Raw genomic sequence first — 27,922 nt, 5'->3', positions numbered from 1 at the left:
GTATTTGGAAGGAACGGTGTCGAAGTGTTTTTGAACAACAAAGACGTCGACATGAAGAAGTGGTACATGAAGCCAAAAAACTCAACCAGGAATTACTTATTTTACCTGGTATTTTCACTTCCTAATATCAGTTTTCACTTTACTCTTATTTAGATATCTTTTTCTTTTTCTTTGCATCTCAAAAGAGTAGACAGGATATGCCTTATTTGTAAAATAAAAGACCCGTTGATATGATTTTCAACCCATTAAGAGTTCCGTTAAGAATAAATGTAGGGCAGATATTTAAATGCTTACTTGAATTAGCCGGAGATATGCTAGATAGACATTATCGAATAGTATCCTTTGATGAGAAATATGAGTAAAATGCTTCGAGAAAATTAGTATGTTTTTTAATTATATGAAGCCAGTAAACAAAATCAAATTTGTGGATATTTAAACTCTAAGTATCCAGAAAAAAGTAGAATATTTGATGAAAGAACATGAAATCTTTTTGAACAGCCTATTATAATAGAAAAGCCTTATATCTTGAAATTAATGTTACTAAATGTGTAAAATGTAGTAGTATGTTAAAATATTCTAATTCTTTAAAATAAAAATATTCGAATATTAATTAAAAATTATTAAAATTTAAATTCAATAAAAATTTATATTCAATGTATTTTGTATTAAATATATTTAATAACCTATTATATCATATTGGTTGAAATTAGCTTTTATAATGTTAATTTTTTAATAACATTTTATTAGAAAGAAACTATTTTTTCATAATTTTTTAAAAATTAATTAATATTATATATATATTTTGTTACACTACATCTAATTATAAAAATTTTATTTATTTCTAATACTTATATTAAAAATAGAAATAAATTTAAATTAGTGAATTTTAATCTATAATATAAAAATAATATAGTAATTATTTTATATATTACACGAAAATAAATTAATTATTTTTTTATTTGTAGAAATTTTAAGAGACTTGAGCTTGTTATCGATATAACTTGTATGATAAATTTTATTTAAAAAAAATTATATATATATATATATATATATATATATATATATATATATATTGATGAGTAAGACATATTCTTTTATATAATTTTAGAAAAAAAATCTAATAGTTAATCTATTATCTTTTTAGTGTTTGTCTAAATTAAATATTTTTTATTATTTTTGCAAAGAAAATCTTGTGAGGAATTTAATAATATGTGACGAGCGAGGAACACCGAATAAATTATACAGAAACTAATTAAAACGCAACATGAAAATATCTTTAACAAAAGATGAAAATTTCTTTTTTTTTTTTACCAAAGATAAGGAGATTCGAACTCGCGACTTCTTAGATGAGTATGAGTATGGAGAGATTATGCCATTTGAGCTATAACTCATTGACAATAAAGATGTCTATTTCATCTTTTGCGAAAAATATTTTCATATTGTGTTTTAATTGATTTCTGTATAATCTATTCGGTTTTCACCATATATTATTAAATTTTTTAAAATATTTTCTTTTTAAAAACAATAAAAAATATTTAAAATAGACTAAAATAAAAAAAAGTAATAGATTAACTATTAAATTTTTTTCTAAAATTATTTATATAAAAAAAATATATATAACAAACTCAAGTCTCTTAAAATTTTTTACAAATAAGAAGTAATTAATTAATTTATATTTGTGCGATATAGAAAAGAATTACTATATTATTATTATATTATAGATTAAAATTTACTAATTTAAATTTGTTTTTATTTTAAATATAAGCATTAGAAATAAATAAAATTTTTATAACTAGATGTAGTATAACAAAATATATATAATATTAATTCATTTTTAAAAAATTCTTAAAAAATAGTTTCTTTCATTTTAGTCAAATAACTATTTATTAAGATGGACAAATTAATTAATTTATTCTTATATACAGTTTCTTTTTTTTAAAGACATAAAAATAATTGATTGGAGCAAACTAAGTTAAATTTTGATTTATTTTATTCTCATTTAAATTAATCAGTACATAAATTAAAGTTCTGTTTTAAGGTTATATTCGAGCTTCAATATGATTTTTAAAGTTTCAATTTACTATATTTGATTTTCTTACTTAGATATCCATAACTCAGATTAGGGTTTTAAGTATTTTGTTGGAAAAAAATTAAGGTAAAAAAATTTCACTTGTTACATCAAATAGTCGCTAGAACATAGAACGTAGCAGTCGTTAGTTCATTTCAGTATGCCATTAACGATTCAGTGAGACTGTGACAAAAATAAGATCAGGAACCAATGTGAGTCATAATTACTAAGTTGGGAGATTAAATTGAATAAATCGAAACTTTTGAAATTCAATAATGCTAGGGAACCAAGATGGTTCTAGTAAAAAACCAGCCAAATACTTTTGGGTGAATCCAAAACCTCTACGTAAATGGTGCTTATACTAGGCATTAGGATGTTTCTTTTCTTTTGTAAATTGGATGGTTCTAAATCTGTTTTCTGATTTATCATGTTTTAGGCATTTGGAGAGAGAAGGAGGGTGAAGAGACGGAAGCTAATTGAATCAGTTTCCGTGATTCACGTTGCAATGATACATCTCCTCCTAATTTGAATGTGGTGAAACATTTAATAACCAATATTTTAAATCATAAATAAATAAAACTAATTACTATATTTATAATTAATTAAGTTGTTCTATTTTTGGTTGATTTGGAGTTGATTCCATATACTTTTCCTTTGAAATTAGATTAAAACACAAACATAATTTCAAGACCAATAAATATGATCTTTTTGTTGACAATTAAATTGTTTAAATGGTAATTAAGATCTAATAATAATGGTTTATAATAAAAAAGAAGCATACTTTTGCAGCAATGAACCTATTATAGCAGTAATTAGGGGTGTTCATAGATCTGATCATATCCATAAATCCACAGTATTTATCTATATCTAATATGTAATTTGTGGATATGATCCGATCTGTAAGATGATCGGATTGGATCGAATTTGATCCACACTCTAATCGGATAGAAGTAAATATGTTAAAAAAAGTAAACAAGAGAATTATTGACTTTTTTATAAAAATAAAATTTTTAATATTTTTTAGTTTACATATATATTTTATATTTTATATTCGATCTAAACATAAAAAGTGTGAATATCGAATTTGATCTAATGAGTTTAGTGCGGATCGGATCGAAATTTTAGTCATATCCGATCTACAAACACTCTTAACAATAATAATTAAAAAATTATAATGATTATACTAACTAAGAGGAAGTTCAAAAAAAAAATACTAAATACAAGGACAATTTAATCAAATATTAGAAGAAAAATTTACTTTAAATCAGTTAGACTTTTTTTGTCCATATATATATATATAATGTAATAATAATAATAATATGATAATTGTTTTATATGTCACACAAATGTAAACGTTTTTTCTATGAACTTAAGAAAAGTTTTGTAAGTCCCTAGTCATGTTTTCGATTTTTTTTGTATTAATTCTCTTATTATCAATTTGATTCGTATATAGTTTGGATGATAAATTATTTGATGACGTGCTTCCTTTTTTATTGTGACACATTTCTTTATTATTATTATTATTATTATTCAAAAAATTATAGATAAAAGTGAAAAACCATGAAATGCAATCATGACTTTAAAAATAACAAGGCCAAATTATTGTCATTACATAATAAAATTATGGAAATTTACCATTTTTTTCTAATGGAGAGAATAAAATTTCTTTCAATAATTTATTTAACGTTTAACAGAATAAAAATAAATTTTATTAGAATAAATTTCAGTATGAGTTTAATATTTTTATCATCATAAAATACTTATAGAATTATTCGTAGATAAATTTTAGAAAAAGGAAAAAAAAGCATAATTTTTATTTTTATTTTTAAATAAATTTTATTTTTAATTTTGAAATGAATTTTAATTTTATCTTTTAATAATATTAATTTTTTATCGTATATAATTTATTCAATTTTTTTAATCACATCTAAATAAATTATTCTTAATAAATTTTTTTTGTGTTATTCAATTATCTTTTTTAGAAAATAATTAACTATCAAAATAGTTAAACTTTTCACAACAAAAATAATAAAAAAAATATGAATGAAAAAAAATTAACCATCATGATAATTTTTTGTATTTTTATTCATATTTTAATTATAAAAATAAATATAATTTGGTTATATTATTTATAAAATATCACTATAGATACAGATAAAGTTTAGTTATATTACTTATATATAGTTTCATTGTATTGCTTATAAAGTTAGATTATAATTATGACTATAGAATTGTTCCGATATTTTTGTATGTGTGACTAATTAACAGTGTTAAAATATTATCTTTGATTATAAATAAGGTATACAATTTAAAAAATTAAGGATTCAATTAAAAAAATATGAAAAAGATGATGTTAAAATATTATAACTTTTTAAAATAAAAATATTCGAAATTTAATTAAAAATTATTTGAAATTTAAACTCAACAAAAGTTTATATTCAATGTGTTTTGCATTAAATATCTTTAATAACCTATTATATCGTATTGGTTGAAAATAGCTTTTATAATGTTAATTTTCTAATAACACTTATTAGAAAGAAACTATTTTTCTAAAATTTTTAAAAATTAATTAATATTATATATATTATATTACATTACATTTAGTTATAAAATTTTATTTATTTCTAATACTTATATTAAAAATGAAAACAAATTTAAATTAGTAAATTTTAATTTTTAATTTATATAATATAATAATAATATAGTAATTATTTTATATATTGTACGAATATAAATTAGTTATTTTTTATTTTTAAAAATTTTAAGAGACTTAAATTTGTTATCGATATAACTTGTATGATAAACTTTACTTTAAAATATATATATATATATATATATATATTAATGAATATAATATATTTTTTATATAAATAATTAAAAAAATCTAATAATTAATTTATTATTTTGTTGATTTTAATTCTATTTAAATATATTTTATTATTTTTAGAAATTTTTTTTAAAAAAATTTAATAATATGTGACGAATAATATCAAATAAATTATATAAAAACTAATTAAAATATAACACAAAAACATCTTTAGTAAAAAGATGAAATCAACATCTTATTTAAATGATCCCCTTAATTGTTTGTGGGTCAGGTACGACGATGCAGACATCAAAACAGGATTCTACATATTTAATAACATGTCGGTGGGTAATGAGGTGGTAGTGGGTAGCGTCATAGAACTTGTTTCGGGTAATGAAGATGTTACTATTAAGGTAGCGTTTGGTGGAGAAATAGAGATGGAAAGACTGAGATGGAGAGACAAAGATTAAGAAACAGGAATTGAAATAAATTTCAGTATTCTGTTTGTTACAAAATGGGAGACAGAAATTGAAATAACAATGAAACTCTAATTTAATTTGTACAAAGGGTAAAATTGGAATTAATTAATTGAAATGAAAGTATTTTAGATATAAAATGTTATTAAAGTTTTAGTCTTTATCTCTAAAAATTTCAGTCCCTTGTGTCCCTACTTTTTGGAGGTACTGAAATACTGAAATTTTAGAGACAGACACATAAATTTTAGTATCAGTCTTTGAACTAACAAACATGATACTGAATCTCAATCTCTCAATCTCTGTCTCAATACCTCAAAACAAAAGCTACCTTTAGCGACATGCTTTTGGATGCTACAAAGTATTGGGCACTTTCCAATGATACTCTTAAACTTAACAGCTCAACGCTAGAGGATGGTATAATGGACTGGTGTGAATGTTTTTTATTTTTTATTTTTTATTTTTTTCTTAATACATTACCTCTTTACCGTCTTGCCACATTTTTTTTGGGTTCATTGATAAAAAAATTGATTTAATGTTTTTTAAATTAAAAATTAGTAGTGTCTAATGCGTAAAGAAGATTTTTTTTTTAATAAAAAAGTAAGGAGAATATATAAAAGAATATTTTGTTTTTCTCTGAATTCTTTTCTAAATACTTTACACGAATATGAGGTTTAAGAGGTCGAATTGGACCGATTCTATTACCTTTAATCCAATAAAAAATAATGTAATACTTATGTTAATATATAAGAAAAAGATAAATAAAAAAAAAAAAAGTAATAGTTGCGAAAGTCAATCCTCAACAAGGTTTTTCAAAACCAAATTGGGTATCATACTAATCTAATTAATGACATATTGATTGAGAAGTTCAATCAATTGAATCATATTGATTTAGACGTTCAACCAATTCAATTATATAGTCTAATCCAAATAATTAAATTATAATAAAATAATTTATAAAATAAAAAATAAAACATAAAAATATACTTATATTTTAATATAAATATTAAAAATGCACTTTAAAATATAATAATCAAAGTCTTAAAATCTCATTTAAATAAAACACAAGAATACTACCACGCTAAATTGGTTTACCAATGGATATTACGATGGTCTTTATAGAAGCGGAGTTTAAGCCGCCATCAATAAAATTAATTTAAAGAAACGCAACGTTTTGATACCATTGATAAGTTATTTTACCGATAGTTAAACCATCAGTAATGGATGAATACGAATTTAAAATTCGTGCCTCTTTTCTCTTCCCCCTCCCATTTCAGCAATCTCTTCCTCTCTCACTACCCGCACTTTCTCTCTACAATTTCTCACTCCACGAAACTTCGATTAACATTAGGTTACACCATTGTAACCGCGATGAGTTTCTCTTCAATTTAATTGGTTTAGGTTTTTTGATTAGTTGAGTTTTTCTATTCATTTTTTAGTGTTCTTATTTTTTTATCTTGAGTTCCCAAATGTGATTTTTTCAGATTCTTAGTGGCTTTAGGGACATTGCTGCTGTCGCTACTACAATGCGGGAATTGTTCGATTATTTTTACTATTTTTAACAAGCTTAATAATTTAATTTGTCCAATTAGATTAGTATTTATTTATTTAATTATATTTTTATTGCTATTAAACTTAATTAAACCTAAAACTTATAAATAATATAAGTGAAAGAATTTTTTAAATTGAAAAAGTATTTACTTTGGCAATATTAAATGTTTAGGATAAAGATTTAAACTCGTATAATAGATTTATAGAATGGAAGAGACGAAATAATTATGTGTAAAGGTAGCATAGAAATTCTTCCGATTTGCTATAAAATTTGTTTATGTTTACTCCATATTTGTTTGTGAGCTGGAAATAAGGTGATTAGAATGGTTAGAATTAAATAGTGTATTTAATTTGTAAATTATATGATGATTAGTTTATATTGTGTAAATATATTGCTAATATATTAAAATATAATATGGAATTGAAATTTGATAAATTGGAGGTTCTAATTGTAGAAAAAATTTTGCCGGCTTCTACTGGCCAATTCTATAGAAGGAAGCGGCCGAGTTCGTCAAAACGTGCCCTCTATGTCAGAAGTACGCCAATTTCTACATCGCTCCACCTGAAGAGCTCATTTGCGTCACCTTACCCTGGCCGTTCGTAAAGTGGGAGCTCGACCTCCTCGGGCCATTCCCCCAGGGATCATGGCAAGTCAAATTCCTTATTGTAGGAATAGATTACTTCACAAAGTGGATCGAGGCAGAGCCACTGGCCGCCGCCACCGCCTAGAGAAGCCGGAAGTTTCTGTATGGAAACATCGTCAAAAGGTTTGGGGTTCCCACTCCATCACCACGGACAATGGGACACAATTCACCGACACGGGCTTCAGAAACCTGGTCGCTGACTTAAAAAATCAAGCATCAGTTCACCTTGGTGAAACACCCACAAGCCAATGGACAGACAGAAGCTACCAACAAAGTCATATTGGCCGGGTTAAAGCGTCGATTATAGGACGCGAAGGGAGCCTGGGCTGAAGAGCTCCCCCAAGTCCTTTGGGCATATCGGACGACGCCACACTCAACCACCGGGAAATCACCCTTCCGACTTGCTTACGGAATGGAGGCAATGATCCCCATAGAAGTAGATGAAAGATCCCCTAGGGTGATCTTCTACAATGAGGACACCAACTCCGGAGCACAAAAGGAAGAACTCGACCTGCTTCTAGAAGTTCGAGAAAGAGCTCGGATCAGAGAGGAAGCCATGAAGCATCGAATGGTCTCAAGGTACAACCGGAAGGTAATCCAACGAAGCTTCGCTACCAACGACCTCATCCTAGTCCAAAGACATCGGAGTAGGTCGGTCAGGAGAGGGAAAGCTAGCAACTAACTGGAAAGGACCATACTGGATTACGGAAGTACTAGAAAAATGTTACTACAAGGTGGCCGACCTCCAAGGGCGGGAGCTCCCGAGGTCATGGACGCCTATAACCTAAGAAGGTACTATAGCTAGAAAAAGGTCTTGAGCTAAGGTGTGCTCTTTTTCCTACTAAAGGATTTTTTAATGAGGCACTAGGCCAAGACCTCAAGGTTTCCCGACTTGCAGGGTAGCCCCACACATGTACATACTCTTAGTTACGCTTTTAATTAATTGCATTTTATTTTAATAAACATAGAGATTCCCTAAAAAAGTTTCCTACCAAGACGCATTAATTTATGCTCGAAAAAACGCAAAATTCATCGTCCGACCAAAAAAGGTCGGCAAGGTGAAGCGACAAGGCCAAAATTAATGTGAGAAGTTATAAAAGCAACCCGTATAAAGTGGCCTGATGAGGTCGGATGAAAAAGGGGTTGCAAAAAATAACTTGAAAAGGTCCGACAGAGAAGTCAGACTAGCTAAAGGATCACTAAAAAGGGAACAGGGCCTTCCTAACCAGGCGAAGGTCGAAAAAGGTTGAAAAACCTGGTATCAAAATTGCTGAGCTAAAAGGTAGGAGTCTGAAAAGGACACCAGTTAAAAAGCAAAAGTAGTCACAAACCCAAACAAGGCTAAAAGGTCGTCCAAATAAACTAAAAGGTAAAAGGTTCAGAACAGAACACTACTTAGAAAGTTATTGGAAACCGACTAAAAGATAAACATTAAAGACTCAAAGGTTACCCAACGGCAACCCAAGAGCGAAAATGTTTTGATTAAAAACTAAGAAGTTGCTAGAAAGCAACTGCAAGTGTCAGAGAACTACTAAAAAAGTTACAATATAAAGAGTTTAAAGGTCCACAAGTCGAACCATACCAACACATGACCAAAAGAGCAATAAAAAAGAGATGTCAAAAGGGATCCGGCTTCGCCCCCGTCGCCACATCCTGAGGAGCTGGATGAATGACTGAAATCGGGACAGCTTCGACGACACCATTCGGGCCATTCAAGATCTCCACGTCGGGGTCTGCCTCAGGTCGGGATGTCTCAGCAGAAGGGGCTATAGAAGCCTTGGCCGTTGAGTCAAAAGGAGAAACCTCATCATTGTCAGGGGCAGGCACAATCTTGCCATCCTCCACAATGTTGTCCATGCTAAATAAGGTGAGGTCCGCGTCAGGAGCAAGAACCCGGACCTGAACTTTCAAATTCTCGTACCGAGCCATCATGCCATTCATTATGTGGCCTTGCAGCTCGGCGTAATCATCATAAGAAGACTGGAGTTTTTCCTTAACCTCCAGAAGCTCACCATAAGTCCGAATGTAGCTCTCATTGGCATTCTTCGCCATATCTTCAGCCAAGTTGGCAGCCGCCTCCGCCGCAGTAGCCCGAGCCTTTTCCTTCTCCAAATACAACTCCAGCCCAACATTTTTTGCCTTTAGCTCAAGTCTCAACCCCTCTACCCTCTCGTAATCAGCCTTAGCCCTCCCAAGAAAGGCGTTGGTAGCATTGATAGGGGACTTTTTGAACTCCCTCGACAACGCTGCACCGAGATTAGCCATCTGAATACTGTTGCTAGATATAGAATCAAGATGTTTAAGGATAGACACATCATCAGTTGGAACAAACCCATATGGAGCGATGTGCTCCGCAGCAAAGGTTACGCCATCAAAATCCTTATCATCGAGGTTGTAAGCACCATCAGTTCTTTGCCTTTTGGGAGAAGGCCCAGATGAAGAAGGGGAAGAGATAGCACCAGAATTCGCCAGAGGTGGGTCAGTAGAGGCCACCCGAACGTGTGAGGTCGGAATAATCTTCCTCAGACCTTGAGGTCCCGAGTCCGGCTTCTTCAGTGGGACCTGGGAAGAACCCTCCCCCGACGTCTTTCTCTGTAAGTTTTAGGCGGCCACCGTTTTCTTGGTCTTACGAAGGACCTTCATCGAATCAGAGCTGGCAACCATCTTTGAAAAAAGGAATCACAAAAATCGTTATATAGTGGAATATGACAAACAAACGACAGTAAAAAATTCTTTGTAAGAAGTCGGGCGCTACCTAGCTCGGAATGAAAAAGAGCAGGATCCCCTAAAAACTTCTTTGTATCCAAATGAGGAGGCTCCCCCCAGTTCTCCTCCAAAACACCCACAAAGGCCCTCTCTACCTCATCAAGACTCTCTAAAGAATACGTAAGAACTACAGGGTTTTCTTGCCACCAAAAGGGAAAGAGAGGTTCCTTGTTCTCATCAAGAAAAAAGGGGTGAACACCATCTACAGCCCAAACTTTGAAGTAGAAGTTTTTAAAATCATGAAAGAAGTCATCATAAATGGAAAAGACCTTTTTACCTTGGGTAGCCCGGAAAGAGATCCAAGAAGCCTTCTTCTTGGCCGCCCCGGGCTTGGTCAGCACAAACAAATAAAGGAATAGACAAAGGGAAGGTCGGACACCTAACTCCTGACACAGTAACTGAAAAATCTTCATGAAAGCCCAAGAGTTGGGATGAAGCTGAGATGGGTCAAGCTTGCAGTTCCAAAGGAGGTCGGTCTCAAACTCAGTAAAAGGAAGGGTAATACCTAACTTGGTAAAAAAGCAATCATACGCATAGAAGAATGGACGCTCGGCCCTACTTAAAGGAGAAAAACTGACCCTCTCCTCAGGATCAGGTGACACCAACTCATAATATTTCTCATCTTCCCTATTCCCACAAATCCTATGAAACCTCCTAAATTTTTCATAATATTCTCGATCTACTACAGTAACACACCCTAACACTACAGAATCTAACCAGTCAGCCATACCAGGAGGGACCTTTGTGGACATCTCAACAATATTTCTATGAGAAGACATAGAAACTACACCTACAGCAAAAAAATAAAGAGGCGTCACTACCAAACAACTCAGCCAAAACAAGAAAGCGAGGAAACAAAGAAAATCGAAAAAGATCAAAGAAAATGACCAAAGAAAATCGAAAGCCCTAGCCCTAACCTTTTTCAGCAACAACAACATGAAAAGATCAAAACTTTGAACAAAAACAGAAGCATGCAGCAGAAATAGAACATCAAGCAGAAAGGATCGCAACCATGAAAAAGAATACGAAATGCACGAAGCAAAGTACCAACCTAAAAAGAGAAGAAGTAGTAGCGACGAAACGTGCAGTAAAACCACGAACGATCCACACCAATAAGCGCCTCGAAGCTTTCAAGGAAAGGAAAAAACTTGGGGCAAATTAACAAAATAAAGGAAGGTTTTTTCTCTCAGAAAGCAAAAGAAAGTAGATGGAAGCAAGAAACTGAAGAAAGCAAGAAACTGAACCCCTTTGATTTCAAACAAAATGCAAAGAAGGAAACAAAACGACAAAGGAGTAAAAGCCCAAAATTAATAGGCTTTAAAAGCGCTTGCATGAACCCAAGAAACTAACGCACTCGAGAATCGTGCAACATTTAAAGAGCAAAAGAAAAAACGCTTCGCATTTCGAAATAGCATTAAAGATGCAAAAAGCCCGCCCGAATGGAACAACAGCACCTCCGACACGATCAACAAAGAAGATGCTTGAACACGACTTCCCCAAAGAGGTCGAAGCTCAGAGATGAGTATAACCTCAGGGAGAGGTCGAAGCTCAAGCAGGGGCACTGTTCATACACTGATCCGAGATATAAGGGTCGGGTTGGTCGAAAGACAAAGGGACCGACCTCTTTAAAGGTTGGTCCACTACCGACCTCTTCACAGAGAGCTCGGAAGATCGCCACGGAGGTCCAAAGAGGCCCAAAAAAAAGGACCACCTCTTACTAAGATACGGATGGCAAAAGATATGATCTCACCCACGAAAAGATAAGATAAGATAACAAACTTATCTCAAAGGGAGATCGTCACACACCACTATAAATACACTGGAGCACCCAGGTATAACTCATACTTAAATTCTACAAAAAGCCTGCCTAAAGCCCATACTGACTTAAGCATTGGAGTCTCTTGCAGGTACCACCACCCCCCGGTGATCAAAGACCAGCAGCATCCCGAGCTCCAACAAGTCTGACAGGACAGGCTTAACCAGACCAGAAGATCTCGCCCGAGATCGACCTCAACGTTTCAGGTAACCCTCAGAACAGGGACTCTCTATATTTCTGCATGAAAGTCTGGATGTCATGTCTCAGCTTTGCCAACCTCTATGGTGGGAAGAATTTGGTTAAGAACTTATTGATCAAATCATCCCATGTTGCTATGCTCTCCTTTGGTTGAGTTTTGAGCCATTGTTTGGCTCAGTCCCTTACAGCGAATGAGAACAACCTCAATCGATAAGCTTCAGTAGAGACACCATTAGATTTGATTGTGTCAAAAATTTGCAAGAAGATGGAGATGAATAAATTGGGATCTTCTTGAGGGATCCTATTGAATTGACAATTTTGTTGCACCAAGGTGATGAGTTGAGACTTCAATTCAAAGTTGTTTGCCACTATAGCGAGTGCTACTATGATACTTCCACAATTTCCAGAAGTGGACTTGGTGAAAGACCCTAAGGTCCTTCTTGCATTGGCATTAGGATTGTTGTTGTTATTATCTGTCATGTTGCTCTCTAGTTCTTCTTCAATTTCTTCTATAACCCCTTTTTTCTAGCTTGCTTTCTCAATCACCAGATGATTAGTTCAATTTTAAGATCAAATTGGAAAGGCTCTTGTTCTTGGTTGTCCTGCATAAACACCAAAACACCAAGAAAAATTAGAATTCCCTATGTCAAAGTGAAGAAAATTTCCAGTGAGGTAAACAAAAAAAAAATAAAAAAAGGTCTAATTTAGGTAATCAATTAACTGATTTGTTGTTAATCTCAATTAATCCCCAGCAACGGCGCCAAAAATTTGATGAGGAATTTTACAAAACCACAAACTATCAGCAAGTGCACCGAATCATATCAAGTAATACCACGGTGAGTGGGTTATCGTTCCCACGAGGATTAACAGACTAAGCAAGTGATTAGTTAACAGCAATGTAAACAAAGCAAGCAGTCATTGAGTAGAAAGAGTGATAAGATTAAAACGTTAATATTTTCAGAGATGTTGAAACTTCTGAACAAATGCTTCTCACTAGCTACCTTGATCATGTCATCATGCAGACATGTTTCTACGGTAAACCATGGTTAATCAAATCTCAATTCCTTAAAAGTTCAATTTCTCTTAATCTTAACAAATGTTCAATTCTTTAAACAATCTGTTATGATAAGAGGTTACGCATAATATCCAGTTTAACACTGTATAATTCTTCAAGATTAATTCTGGTTTGATTAGATGTTACTTATCAAAATTAGTTTCAAAACTTATAGAATTTTGAGAAAAAGTTTCAAACACACATTCAGTTAATCAGCTTTTCCAAGTTTTAAAACAGAATTGAATCAGACTTGAGTTATTTTCCAATATACTCAAGTCCTTATAACGAAGAACAGAAACCAATTCTTAGAAAACATCAATGCAATAATCAAAGATAGAAAAGTAATAACATTAATTCATCGAAAATCAACAAAGCTCCTAACTTTAACAGAGAATATTAGTTGCCCATGATGCAAAACATAAAATTAGGGTTCCAAAGTATGCGGGAGTAATCAGCTCCCCTTCAAGGTTTTCTAAAAATCCTTAAATACTGCAAAACAAAACCTAAGAATCAAAATTAATTAAAACAAAATCTCATAATCTCTTTTCCTAATTAGCTTCCACAAATTAAGAGTGATTTCTTGAGGTTGAGGCCCAATCTTTGGTGCTTGATTGTTTGATTGTTTCCTTAAGATTTGTGGGCTTAAATTAAGTTTTGGACTTAAAGTGCACCTCCAAGGGCTTCGATTGGCTCAACGTGGGACATGGGTGATGACCACATGCGACATGGATGTCTGGAGAAGGTCGGACGTCCCTGGGCTTAAGCCCAACGTGGGACGTGAGAGGGGTGATGTGTGACGTCCTTGATAGGAGAAGGGTGGACATGCTAGCTTCACGCCCAACGTGGGACATGACTCCCCACGTTGGACGTCTTCGATGGTGGAGGAGGTTGGATGTCCCACATCCTTGTATGCTTGCAAACCAACATGGGACGTGACTGAGGGACGTGCGACATCTTTGAGAGGGAGAGGAGTGAAGCCATTGACTTTAGGCCCACATGGGACGTGACTCCCCTACTTTGGACGTTTTCGATGGGAGAAGGAGGGACCGTGGCTGGACGTGCAACGTAGGAGTTGAACGTGGCATGCCTTCAACGACATTCTAGAGGGGGCTTGCTGGCTTCATCCTCAACGTGGGACGTGACTCCCCATGTTGGACGTCTTCGAGCGTGGAGGAATGGAGGCTCCTGGGTACAACCCCAACGTGGGACGTGACTCCCCACGTTGGACGTCTTCATTGCTAGGAGGAAGGACGTGCGATGTGGATCCTCCATGTGCAACATCTTCGAACTCTTGGAGGCTGGGTCTTTTACCTTCAAGACCAATGTGGGATGTTGGGCTCCCCAATGGCGTTCTATAGGAAGTATTTCCCAGAGTCGGTGAGAGAAGCTAAGGAGTTAGAGCTTATGCAGCTGAAGTAAGGCTCGTTGTCTGTGGCCGAATACACTAGTAGGTTCGAGGAACTCTGTAGATTTTCTAGGGTATGTCAAGGTGCCCTAGAGTCCTATAAGAGTTGGAAGTGCGTTAAATATCAAGGAGGCTTGGAGGATAACATTATGACTGCTATGACTCCTTTGGAGATTCGAATCTTTTCCGAGCTTGTGAACAAGGCAATGGTGGTGGAAGACTGTGCCAAGAAGGAAGCTGAGGCGAGAGGAAATCATAGTTATACTAACAACCGAGCTCGTGATGATTACCTTGGACCAAGGGGATAGAAATTTAAGAGAAATGGTGAAGCGAAGTGGTCAAGAGCTTACTCCCTTGATTTGAGGTGTCAGGAGTGTGGGAACTACCATCCGAATAAGCCATGCCGGTTGGGTATGAAACTATGCTACAAGTGTGGTGCACCGGGACATTTGGTTAGAGATTGTCCACATCGAGGAACACATGAGGCAGGTCAATCACAACAACAGGGTTGAGGTAATTATGAAGCCGGTAACCAAACCTTAACTTATTTTCATAGTATAGAATATCGCCGTTCGTGATATCAGAACTTAGAGTTGCATCGGGGGGAAACGAATGGGGAAAAGAAGATTCTTTTATATGTAGCCGAAATCAGAGTGACACAGTGAAAGGTGTGTGGGAAGGCAACTCGGAGACGGAGATGTACTACCTTTATTCGTTTGCTTACGATTCGAATTTTGGGGACAAAGTTCCTTTTTAGGAGGGGAGAGTGTAAGAACCATAATTTCAATCGACTGTTTAGAGGATATAAAATAATAATTTAATCGCCCGAAATAGGTTCGAGAAATTAGACATCTTAATTGCAATTTAACGGTGAGATTCGAATTCATGAATTTTTCTGAGTGGAAAAATGTAATTTTCAGCAGAAAATTGCGTAAAAACGCGTACCGGTAAACCAACCGGAAGTACTGGCTTAAGTCTGTCAGGTACTGTGCGTGTATGATAAAAATAGTAGAAAAAGTTAGGAAATAAATTAAAGTTGAAAACCGGGCGCTAATTTTAAAGGTTTGGCCCAAAGTTGGGCCAAACGAGCTAAAAACGCTAACAAGTTGGACCGGGCCAAAGTTTGGCCCAAGTCCAACATATAAAGGAACACTTAATGAGCTTTTCAGCTCATAAACTTCACAAACACACAGACACACACAACTGCATTGAGAGGAGAGGGAGAAGAAAGAGCACTAATAAGAAGTTGCAAAAATATTTGGCAACAGCTTGGGAGTTGTTAACTTCTTTTTGAAAAGCTTCCTTGGTTCATATCCCAAGGGTCCAGAACGAGATCGCCAATGAGTTAGCCCAAATTGCTTCAAGATATAGAATCGGCGCAGAAACATTAAAAAACTTGACCAGTATCCATCAAATTTTGGTGCCTGCAGATGAAGGAAAGTTTTGTGTGTAGGCGAATGGGAAGATGATGATTGGAGGAAGCCCATTGCTGAGTATTTAAAGAATCCTAGCATGCCAGTCGATAGAAAGATAAACTTGCGAGCAATGAATTTTGTCTTGATGGCTGATGAGTTGTATAAGAAAGGAATCGGCGGGAGTCTTTCAAGATGTCTAAGTCAAGAGGATAAAGACATTGCTCTAGGAGAAGTCCATAAAGGCATATGTGGTGCTCATCAGGCTGGGATGAAAATGAAATGGGTACTATATCGAAATCATGTCTATTGGCCCTCCATGATCAAAGATTGTATCGAATATGCAAAGGCGTGTCAAGAATGTCAAAGGCATGGGTCCATACAACAGATCCCAGCGTCTGAGTTACATTCGATTATTAAGCCATGGCCGTTTAGAGGTTGGGCTCTGGATCTTATTGGATTAATTCATCCCCCTTCATCGAAACAGGTGTGTGGACTGACTGGATTGTTAGTGAAGACAACTCTCATGCCAGGTGAGAGGACTTCAGTGGGGATTTTCTTATCCCTCCAGCCTTTAGGTACTTTCTTCTTAGTACCTTTGTTTTCAGTGCTTGACAATGGCTGTCCAACACCAAACTTAGAGTTGGTGTTTGGGGGTTCTGTATATCCTTGCACTGAGAGAGAAGGTTGGAACACTAGGTGTTGCACAACTGTTTCTCTTTTGTCAGGAGGAGAGTTAGGGCTAGACATCTTAAACAAGATGTGATCCTCTCATAACTGTAGAATCAGCTCTCCCTTTGCCACATCAATGATGGCATTGGCAATGGCTAGGAAGGGTCTTCTAAGGATGATGGATTCATCCTCTTCCTCTCCAGTATCCAGAATTATGAAATCAGCAGGGATGTAAAGGTTTTCAACCTTTACTAAGACATCCTCTACCAGTCCATAAGACTTTTCATGGACTTGTCTACCATCTCTAATGAAATTCTTGCAGCTTGTACCTCAAAGATTTCCGATTTCTCCACTACAGAGAGTGGCATAAAGTTTATGCTTGAACCTAGGTCACACAGAGTCTTATCAAAGGTAATGGTGCCTATGGTGCAGGGAATCAGGAAGCGTTCGGGATTCGACAGCTTATGAGGTAGTTTCTGCTGAACCAAGGCAATGAGTTCCTTGGTGAGCACTGGAGGTTCTTCCTCTAATGGCTCTGTGCCAAATAACTTGGCATTCATCTTCATGAGGACTCCTAGGTAACGAGCAACCAGCTCTTCAAGAGTGACCTTAATCCATGATTTACAACAAGGCATTCAAGGGGACCTCTATAGTTTCCTCATGAGCCTTAGTTGCCTTCAGATCTTCAATAGGGAAGCCTTGGGTGGGCGTTGAACGTCCTTCCTTACTGGGCGTTCAACGCCAGTAATGGTGCTTAGTGTGAAGTTGTATAAATTTTTTATTGGAATGGCGCTTCAGTGTCATCATTATCTTAGAGTATAATTAAATTTAAGGTAGTTGTTGTAACAAGCCAGAACCACCCGCTAGCACGATATTGTCCGCTTTGGCACATAAGACCTCATGGTTTTGCCTTTGATGATAGGGATGATAGTTGAAGCCCCCACACTCACTCGTCAAAATGCGTCATGCTAGGGAGAGGTATCCACACCCTTATAAGGCATGCTTCGTTCCCCTCCCAACCGATGTGGGACCTTACAATCCACCCCCCTAAGGGAGCTCAGCGCCCTCGCTGGCACATCGATCCGGGCTCCGCCTCTGATACCATCTGTAACAACCTAGACCACCCGCTAGTACGATATTGTCTGCTTTAGCACACAAGGTCCGTTTGGGAAGTTTCAAAAGTAACTTTTTTGAACTTTTGACTTATGAAAAGTAATAGTATTAATGATTGGTACAATTTTCAAAACCAAACTGTAACTTCCTAAGAAGTTATTTAGGAGCTTATAGAGAAGTTAAAAAAAATGACTTCTTTCATAATACTACTACTTTTTATCACATTTTTATAAAATAAACACTTTTAGAACTAAAAATTCAAACACAAAATAATTTATTTATAAATTACTTTTAATATCGTCATTTATTGTTTAAGCTATTTTTTTAAAAGGAGCTTAATTAAGTGTTTATCCAAACTGGGCAATACTACGATAGTAGTGACACATCTTTGTTTTAATTAAAAAGCAAACATTAGTACATTAATGCAGCCTCCAAAAAGAGAGAAAGAATAAATGTAGTATGGTTTTCAAATGAAATGTTTGTATTTAAAACTGATTAGCTGCCTGGTTCCAATACTGTTGGGAATAGTTGCCAAAAGATAGTAATGGCAATACTTCAACAAAAAACAATGCAAAAAATTTAAAATTCGACAATGAACCGTCAGTACAATATCGTATCATATTATAAAAAATTTAGTTAACAAGTACGATGGTTAAAGGAGTAGAAATATTTTTTTAACTTGTAATAATACATTGTATTTAAAACCTCAAAAAAAAAAAGTCTATCAAAATTTTATACTTATGATATCAAGTTTCCTAGAGTAGAACTTTTAGACTTCTTCTGATAACATTCCATTCAGTTTGAAAGAACAATGGCCAAAAAATGTGAGGGACATGCAGTGGGAATAGACCTTGGAACAACATATTCTTGTGTTGCAGTGTGGAAGGAACAACATTCTCGAGCTGAGGTCATACCCAATGACCAAGGCAACAGGACAACTCCTTCTTACGTTGCTTTCACTCATAATCAAAGGTTGATTGGTGATGCTGCTAAGAACCAAGCTGCTATCAACTCTACCAACACTGTCTTTGGTAAGTATTTCATCTTTTTTTTTTTCGACATAAAAACCAATAATCATTCTCATTTTAAGTTCATTTTCCTGTATATTAGCCATGCAACTTATGTCATTAGTTGAGTTAATTGAAGTTAGTTAGTCATTTGCCATTTTATTAGTTTGCAAGTTAAAGACTGCGTATAAAAGGTCACTTTTACAAATTCTAAATTATCCATTGAAATCATTGTCTTTATTTCAATTTGTTAATTACTCTTAACAGATGCTAAGAGGATGATTGGTAGGAAATTTGCTGACCCCAATATTCAGAAAGATAAAGTATTGTGGCCATTCAAAGTCATTTCTGGTGCTAATGGCGAACCCATTGTTGTTGTTAAGTACAAGGGTCAGGAGAGACGCCTTTGTCCTGAGGAAATTTCAGCCATGATTCTTACAAAGATGCGTGAGACTGCAGAAGCATATTTAGGTTCACCTGTGGAGAATGCAGTTATTACTGTACCGGCCTACTTCAGTGACTCGCAGCGCAAAGCCACCAGAGATGCTGGTGCCATTGCTGGTCTCACTGTCATGAGGTTAATCAATGAACCTACTGCTGCAGCTATTGCTTATGGCCTTGATAAGGGAGCTGGTAACTGTTCTGCAGAGAGGAATGCTTTGATCTTCGACCTTGGAGGTGGTACTTTTGATGTAACCCTCCTTACCATCAAGGATAAGTTGTTTGAAGTTAAGGCCTCTGGTGGAAACACTCATCTTGGTGGAGAAGATTTTGATGACAGAATGTTGAACTACTTCATAGAGGAGTTCGAGAAGAAGAACAAAGTTGACATAAGTGGTGATTCAAGAGCATTGAGGAGGTTGAGAAACGAATGCGAAAGGGCGAAAAGAACACTCTCAAGCTCCATTGATGCGGTCATTGACATAGATGGTTTATTTAAGGGTATTGACTTCTCTTCATCAATTACTCAAGCTAAGTTTGAGGAACTCAACAAGGACCTCTTTGAAGAGTGTATTGAGATAGTAAAAGAATGTGTTACCAATGCTGGTGTAGACAAGAGTTGTATACATGAGGTTGTCCTTGTTGGTGGATCTTCTAGGATTCCAAAAGTACAACAACTACTGCAGGAATTCTTCCAAGGGAAAAATCTGTGCAAGGCACTTAATCCTGATGAAGCTGTTGCTTATGGAGCCGCCCTTCAGGCTGCTTTGTTAAGTGAAGGCTTTAAGAATGCTCCAAATGTGGTGATGTGCGATGTTACTCCGTTGTCACTTGGTATATGTGAAAAAGTAGATATTATGAGCATAGAAATTCCTAGGAATTCTAGTATTCCTATAAAGAAGAAAACTAAATACGGCACAGTTGTGGAAAACCAATCTTTTGCACGTGTTTTGGTTTATGAAGGTGAGAGGGCAAGAGCTAGTGATAACAACTTGCTGGGCCGATTTGTGCATTCTGGTATTCCTCCTGCTCCTCGAGGCCATCCTATTATGATATGCTTCAATATAGACGAAGATGGTATCTTAAATGTATCTGCTGAAGAAGAAACCACTGGTAAAAGCAACGAGATTACCATAACCAATGATAAAGGGCGAATGTCGGCTAAGGAAATTGCAAGATTAATTCAAGAAGCTAAAATTTATGAGGCTGAAGACAGAATTTCTTGAGAAGGATGGAGCAATGAATGATTTGGATGATTATGTTTACAAAATGAGAAAAGCTTTAGTAGATATGGAAATGGACAAGGAAAAGATCGGTGATGCAATTGTTAAGGCCAGGAGTTTGCTTGATGATCACAAAGAGCAGCATAAAAAAGATGTGTTTGAGAAGAATATGAAGGATCTTGAGTTATATTCTGAATCACTAAATGCAAATCTGAAGAATATGATATTATCTTAAACTATATTTTGAGTTGTTAATGGTTAAGATTATGTCCTTGAATTGTGTATGAAGATCACTTTGATCGTCTTTGATGAACATGATGTACCTAAAGCTAAGAAAAACTTGTAAACTATGGATTCAGCAGAAGTATGGAAGCAGTGGAGTGCCTTTTCTATATATTAGCACATGTCATTGTACATTAGGGAGATAATATATAAGTTTTAGGTTTGTGCATCAATTCCTGAGTTTATTTTACTAAAAGCACTAAACTTTATTATTTATTAATTATAAACAGAGATTATTGAAGGAGTTTCACATTATTATTAAACCAATTATCCCCAGAGACTCGTTAGCTATTAGTCTGTTCTGATGTTATCTAAAAGTTTCTTTTGAAAGCAAAACAGCTCTGCTTCTGCATTATTACTATGAAGTCTGTAGTATTTTTAAATTTAACTAAATGAACTAAATAGTAAATACTGCCTATGTTTGTTATTTGATTTGTAGGAAGGCTAAGAGGGGTTAGTATTTTATGATTTGTGTTAGCTTGCTACATCATTGTCTAGAAACAGATTTGCGTTTTCAGTATATTTTCTCATATATTGTATTTTACTTCAGAAGATATAGTTGTGGTTTGGCAAAAATCACGAGTGGTTAGCAAATTGTGAGTGTTTCGAATTTCGATCATATATAGTTTGCCACATAATTAAAAAGATCCATTCCGAACACGTGCAGTGCAACCTCGGAAAAAGAGTAACAGTATAATGTAATATGAAGAGTCATTACTGGCTTCCAAATGAGATGTTTCTATTAAGACAATTTATTTCTCTAGTATTATATGCTATTGGGAATAGTTGACAAATGAGAACAGCAAAAGTCTCATTCTTCTTTAATTAGACAAGAAGAAGAATGCAAAAGTTAATTAGACAATGAAGAGTCAATAGTTAGTAGTACTGTATGCTTGGCTTATGGGTATGATATCTATGTGGCAATAAATAAATAATAAATAAACGTTAAGAAAATAAATGTACGTGAGTTTATCAACCTGTATAAATACCCAAATGACTTTTATATGTTCGTTATATAGTAAAAGTAAGAACAAACTGGTTTTTCACATTCCTGAGACTGGCTTCACTTTTCTTCTGATTAATCAATTAGTTCACTTTCAAAGAACGATGGAAAAAGATTGTCAGGGAGCGGCGGTGGGGATAGATCTTGGCACAACATATTCTTGTGTTGCAGTGTGGCTTGAAGACCACAACAGAGTTGAGATCATTCACAACGATCAGGGCAATAAAACAACACCTTCCTATGTTGCTTTCACTGACAAACAAAGGTTGATCGGTGATGCTGCTAAGAACCAAGCTGCAATGAACCCTGCCAACACTGTCTTTGGTAAATTCACCTTCTTTTGTTTGTCTATATATATACACTTTTTCTGTAAATTTTTCTTTCCAAATAGTAATAAGCAAGAATAATATAATTACTGTAGATGCTAAGAGATGATTGGCAGAAAATTTAGTGACCCCAATATTCAGAAAGACAAACTTTTGTGGCCATTCAAAGTCATTTCCGGTGTTGATGACCAACCAACAATTGTTGTACAGCACAAGGGTCAAAAGAAACGCCTTCGTGCCGAGGAAGTCTCGGCTATGATTCTTACTAAGATGCGCAAGATTGCAGAGGCATATTTAGAGTCACCTGTGAAGAATGCAGTTATTACTGTACCTGCATACTTCAATGACTCTCAGCGCAAAGCCACCAGAGATGCAGGCGCCATTGCCGGCCTTAATGTTATGAGGATAATCAATGAGCCTACTGCTGCAGCTATTGCTTATGGCCTTGACAAAAGATCAAACTGTGTCGGGAAAAGGAACATTTTTGTCTTTGACTTTGGTGGTGGTACATTTGATGTATCACTGCTTACCATCAAAGATAAGGCCTTCCAAATGAAGGCGACAGCTGGAAATACTCATCTGGGTGGAGTAGACTTTGACAACAGATTGTTAAATTACTTTATGGAGGAGTTCAACAAGAAGAACAATCTGGACATAAGTGGGAATTCAAGGGCCTTGAGGAGGTTGAGAAATGCAAGTGAAAGGGCCAAAAGAGTACTTTCTTACAATGTCGATGCCTTCATCCAAATAGACGGTTTATTTCAAGGCATTGACTTCTGTTCAACAATCACTCGAGCTAGGTTTGAGGAACTCAACATGGATCTCTTTAAAGAGTGCATAGATACTGTAAATAAGTGTCTTACTGATGCAGACATGGACAAGAACTGTGTGGACGATGTTGTCCTTGTTGGTGGCTCGTCTAGGATTCCTAAAGTTCAGCAGCTATTGCAGGAATTCTTCGAGGGGAAGGATCAATGTAGGAGTATCAACCCTGATGAAGCTGTTGCGTTTGGAGCAGCAGTTCAAGCTGCTTTGTTAAGTGAAGGCTTTAAGAATCTGCCAAATTTGGTGCTGCATGATGTTACTCCGCTGTCACTTGGTATATCAATTAAAGGAGATCTGATGGATGTAGTGATTCCTAGGAATACTACTATTCCTGTGAAGAAGAAACAAGGATATTTTACCTCAGAAGATAATCAAACTTTCATAAAGTTTGAAGTTTTTGAGGGTGAGAGGACAAGAGCCACCAATAACAACTTGTTGGGTTGGTTTAATCTTTCAGGCATACCTGAAGGTCCTAAAGGTCATGGTGTAATGGTAACCTTTGATGTTGATGCTGATGGAATCTTAAACGTAACTGCTGAAGATGAAGCAACTGGCAACAGCAATGAGATTACAATAAGCAATGATACGGGGCGATTGTCGCGGATGGAAATTGCGAGATTGATTCAAGAAGCTAGAGATTATGAGGCTGAAGACAAAAAGTTTCTAGAGAAGGCTAGAGCAAGAAATGATTTGGACGATTATGTTTACAAAATGGAAAAAGCTTTAAAAGCTGTCGACAAAAACAAGGGAATGATCACTGATGCAATTGTTAAAGCCAAGAGTTTGCTTGATGGTGATAAAGATGAGCATGAAAAAGATGTGTTCGAGAAGAAACTGGAGGAACTTGAGAACATTTTTTAGCCCACTATGCCAAGTATGGAAGATTAACGATTTACTGCTTGTTAAGCTCTTTTCGGATGAATAGTGCAGACTTAGCACTTTAATTGATATGTGATACAAGTTATATGTGAAAAAATTATCTTAAGTTATATTTTGAATTGTTAATTGCTTGTTAAGATTTTGTCCTTGAATTGTATATTGAGAGAGATTGTGATTGCCTCTTGCTGTCAGCATTCGGCAAAGGTATCGAAGCAGAGTAGGAGTGGTTTTTTTTGTTAGCATGCATTTGCTACATCATCAAATATCAGAAGTTCTATGTTTGTTTAGCAGTTCTGAGTTTACTGAACTAAATGTACCGAAAGGAAATATTGTTGCTGTTTAAAACTTTACTGATATAAAATCATGTGTATCTTGAAAGAAATTTAGAACCATCACAAAAGATTGTTTGACTTCAGAAGAAATATTCTTTTGATGGTTTGGCGAGAATCATTACTTCACATGAGTGGTTAACAAGTTGAAAGTGTTTCGATCATACTTTGTCATATAAATATATGATAAATATTTTTCTAGTGAGATCATATGTTTCTATTGGTCCAAAAAAGTAGCAATTGATCAAATTACTTCTGGAGAATACTTCGAATTTGAAGTTAATTAACATTAACCAATTTTAAATTTTGAGTCGGAAAACGAAAAAGTGATTTTTTAACAAAAAAAAAACCATAAGTAAAAATAAATTTTAGAGGGCTTTCTTTTTTAACTCATGGTCAAATTTTAAAGAGAATTCCAAGTTTTTTACTACTAATTTGTAAAGGATGAGAATAATGCTACCATACTAGTGATGCATAGTTTGTTTTTGAAAATGAATCTTTTCAATTTTTTTTTCAATTGTTTAATAAAGTCTGATCTCTCAATTTACATTCTTTAAATGAAACAAAATAAATATGAGAAAAGATATTCAATAATAAAAAATTACACTTTATCAAATAATTTTAAAAAAAATTGAGAGGTCCACTCCAGTTTATTTTTGGAATATACTCGAAGGTCTTGAATTACCACGTATAGTACATTAATGCAGCCTCCAAAAGAAGAGAAAGAATAAATGTAGTATGGTTTTCAAATGAAATGTTTGTGTGGGGGGCATATTAGTCTGATACTGATTATATGCCTGGTTCCAATACTGTTGGGAACAGTTGCCAAAAGATAGTAATGGCAATACTTCAACCAAAAACAATGCAAAAATAAATTTAGTTAACAAGTACGATGGTTAAAGGAGTAGAAATATTTTTTTTTTTATCTTGTAATACATTGTCTTTAAAACTTCAAAAAAAGTCTGTCAAATTTTATACTTAAGATATATTTATTAAATATTCCAGAACAAACTGTTAGAATCTACCTTACCTTAGACTGACTTCTTCCCATTTCTTCTGATAACATTCCATTTACATGGAAGAAAAAATGGCCAAAAAATGTGAGGGACATGCAGTGGGAATAGATCTTGGAACAACATATTCTTGTGTTGCAGTGTGGCAGCAACAACATTCTCGAGCTGAGATCATACCCAATGACCAAGGCAACAAGACAACTCCTTCTTACGTTGCTTTCACTCATAATCAAAGGTTGATTGGTGATGCTGCTAAGAATCAAGCTGCTGTCAACCCTACCAACACTGTCTTTGGTAAGTAATTCATCTTTTTTTATACATGTATTATTTTGAGTTGAGTTAATTGAAGTTAGTTAGTTATTGATAGATAACCAGGATTAGTCTTTGTTTTCATAAGTTCATGTCTAAGTTATTTTACAAGTTAAAGACTCTGTACACAATATGAACGAAGTATTTTTTTTTTTTCCATTTTAATATGTTAATTACTCTTAACAGATGCTAAGAGGATGATTGGTAGGAAATTTTCTGACCCCAATATTCAGAAAGATAAAGTATTGTGGCCATTCAAAGTCATTTCTGGTGCTACTGGCGAACCAATTGTTGTTGTTAAGTACAAGGGTCAGGAGAGACGCCTTTGTCCTGAAGAAATTTCAGCCATGGTTCTCACAAAGATGCGCGAGACTGCAGAGGCATATTTAGGTTCACCTGTGGAGTATGCAGTCATTACTGTCCCGGCCTACTTCAGTGACTCGCAGCGCAAAGCCACCAGAGATGCCGGTGCCATTGCTGGTCTCACTGTCATGAGGTTAATCAATGAACCTACAGCTGCAGCTATTGCTTATGGTCTTGACAAGAAAGCTGATTGGGTTGGAGAGAGGAATGTTTTGATTTTCGACCTTGGAGGTGGTACTTTTGATGTGACCCTCCTTACCATCAATGATAAGTTGTTTGAAGTTAAGGCCGCTTGTGGAAACACTCATCTTGGTGGAGAAGACTTTGATGACAGAATGTTGAAATACTTTTTAGAAGAGTTTGAAAAGAAGAACAAAGTTGACATAAGTGGTGATTCAAGAGCCTTGAGGAGATTGAGAAATGAATGCGAAAGGGCTAAAAGAACACTCTCAAGCTCTATTGATGCCTTCATCGACATAGATGGCTTATTTAAGAGTATTGACTTCTCTTCATCGATCACTCGTGCTAGGTTCGAGGAACTCAACAAGGACCTCTTTGAAGCGTGTATTCAGACGGTAAAGGAATGTCTTACCATTGCTGATATTGATAAGAGTTGTATAGATGATGTTGTTCTTGTTGGAGGCTCTTCTAGGATTCCCAAGGTGCAAAAACTATTGCAGGAATTCTTCCAGGGGAAAAGTCTGTGCAAGGGACTTAATCCAGATGAAGATGTTGCCTACGGAGCTGCCGTTCAAGCTGCTTTGTTGAGTGAAGGCTTTAAGAATGTTCCAAATGTGGTGCTGCATGATGTTACTCCGTTGTCACTTGGTGTAGACACAAAAGATGATGTTATGAGCATAGTAATTCCTAGGAATTCTAGTGTTCCTATAAAGAAGAAAGGAGCATACGTCACAAGTGAAGATAACCAATCTTGTGCAGATGTTTTGGTTTATGAAGGTGAGAGGGCAAGAGCTTATGATAGCAACTTGCTGGGCCGATTTGTGCTTTCTGGTATTCCTCCTGCTCCTCGAGGACATGACATTATGATATGCTTCAATATAGAAGAAGATGGTATCTTAAATGTATCTGCTGAAGAAGAAACCACTGGTAACAGGAATGAGATTACAATAACCAATGATAAAGGATGAATGTCAGCTAAGGAAATTGCAAGATTAGTTCAGGAGGCTAAAAATTATGAGGCTGAAGACACAGAGTTTCTTGAGAAGGTAAGAGCAATGGATGATTTGGATGACTATGTTTACAAAATGAGAAAAACTTTAGAACATACGGAAAAGGACAGTAAAAAGATCAATGATGCAATTGCTAAGGCCATGGGTTTACTTGATAATCGTGATAAACAGAAACATGGAATAGATGTGTTCAAGAAGAATCTGAAGCAGCTCAAGCAAGTTTTTGAACCTATGATGAACAAGAATCCATGATTGCCTTAAACAAATTATGTATTTTGTATGTCATGCGAATCTTACGTGACTGATCATGTTATAGTAAGTTCTAGGAGTATTTTGAATTGTCAGTTTCTTGTTAAGATTATGTATTGTGAATGTTTTTCACTTTTTTTTTATTATTGTTTTAATAAACAATGATAATGATAATATAAATACAGGTGTAAGAGCAAAACCTTTGTGGCTTTGTGCAGAGGAAATTTCATATATGATTCTCACAAAGATGCCGAAATTGCAGTAGCATACTTAGATTTACCGGTAAAGAATGCTGTTATTGCCATACCAACCTACTTCAGTAACTCACGGTGCAAAGCCACCAGAGATGCTTGTTCCATTGCTGGTCTCCGTGTTATGAGGACAATCAATGAGCCTATGCTGCAGCTACTGACTCTGTTGGAAGAGGAATGTTTTAATCTTTGAGGTCATCCTGTTATGTTAACCTTTGATATTGATGCTGATGGTATTCTCAATGTATCTGCAA

The 27,922-nt window shown here is 35.0% G+C and overlaps 3 protein-coding genes and 1 pseudogene across 6 annotated transcripts in view; all 4 read left to right on the top strand.

Moving 5' to 3' along the window:
* Positions 1–27,922, top strand: part of LOC112744879 (heat shock cognate 70 kDa protein 2-like) — a 200,987-nt gene that overhangs the window by 113,406 nt on the left and 59,659 nt on the right. The window contains exon 1 of one of the 4 annotated variants that reach the window (XM_072234144.1): positions 19,022–19,079. The exons of the other annotated variants lie outside the window; for them this stretch is intronic. The gene's annotated coding sequence lies outside the window, so the exon portion shown is untranslated. Of the gene's footprint in view, positions 1–19,021; positions 19,080–27,922 lie in introns of those variants that run through there. 4 annotated transcript variants of the gene reach the window in all.
* LOC112744881 (heat shock 70 kDa protein 4-like) lies at positions 18,790–20,884 on the top strand (annotated as a pseudogene).
* On the top strand, positions 22,038–24,325 carry LOC114924064 (heat shock 70 kDa protein 4-like). Its single transcript, XM_072234154.1, has 2 exons — positions 22,038–22,258; positions 22,356–24,325. The coding sequence occupies exon 2, from the start codon at positions 22,366–22,368 to the stop codon at positions 23,944–23,946; it is 1,581 nt and encodes a 526-aa protein (XP_072090255.1). The 5' UTR covers positions 22,038–22,258; positions 22,356–22,365; the 3' UTR covers positions 23,947–24,325.
* On the top strand, positions 25,319–27,597 carry LOC112744893 (heat shock 70 kDa protein 4-like). The gene is made up of 2 exons (XM_072234155.1): positions 25,319–25,600; positions 25,802–27,597. Exons 1-2 carry the CDS (start codon positions 25,369–25,371, stop codon positions 27,124–27,126), a joined length of 1,557 nt encoding a protein of 518 aa, XP_072090256.1. The 5' UTR covers positions 25,319–25,368; the 3' UTR covers positions 27,127–27,597.

Source organism: Arachis hypogaea, chromosome 4 (genome assembly GCF_003086295.3).
Source record: "Arachis hypogaea cultivar Tifrunner chromosome 4, arahy.Tifrunner.gnm2.J5K5, whole genome shotgun sequence".
Classification (NCBI taxonomy): Eukaryota; Viridiplantae; Streptophyta; class Magnoliopsida; order Fabales; family Fabaceae; genus Arachis; species Arachis hypogaea.
This window is presented reverse-complemented; position numbering and strand designations above follow the sequence as displayed.

Coding starts and splice junctions, on each gene's coding strand:
- LOC114924064 (XM_072234154.1), top strand. CDS start 22,366: ATGATTGGCAGAAAATTTAGTGACCCCAATATTCAGAAAGACAAACTT.
- LOC112744893 (XM_072234155.1), top strand. CDS start 25,369: ATGGAAGAAAAAATGGCCAAAAAATGTGAGGGACATGCAGTGGGAATA. Junction 25,601..25,801: donor CCCTACCAACACTGTCTTTG/GTAAGTAATTCA, acceptor TACTCTTAACAG/ATGCTAAGAGGATGATTGGT.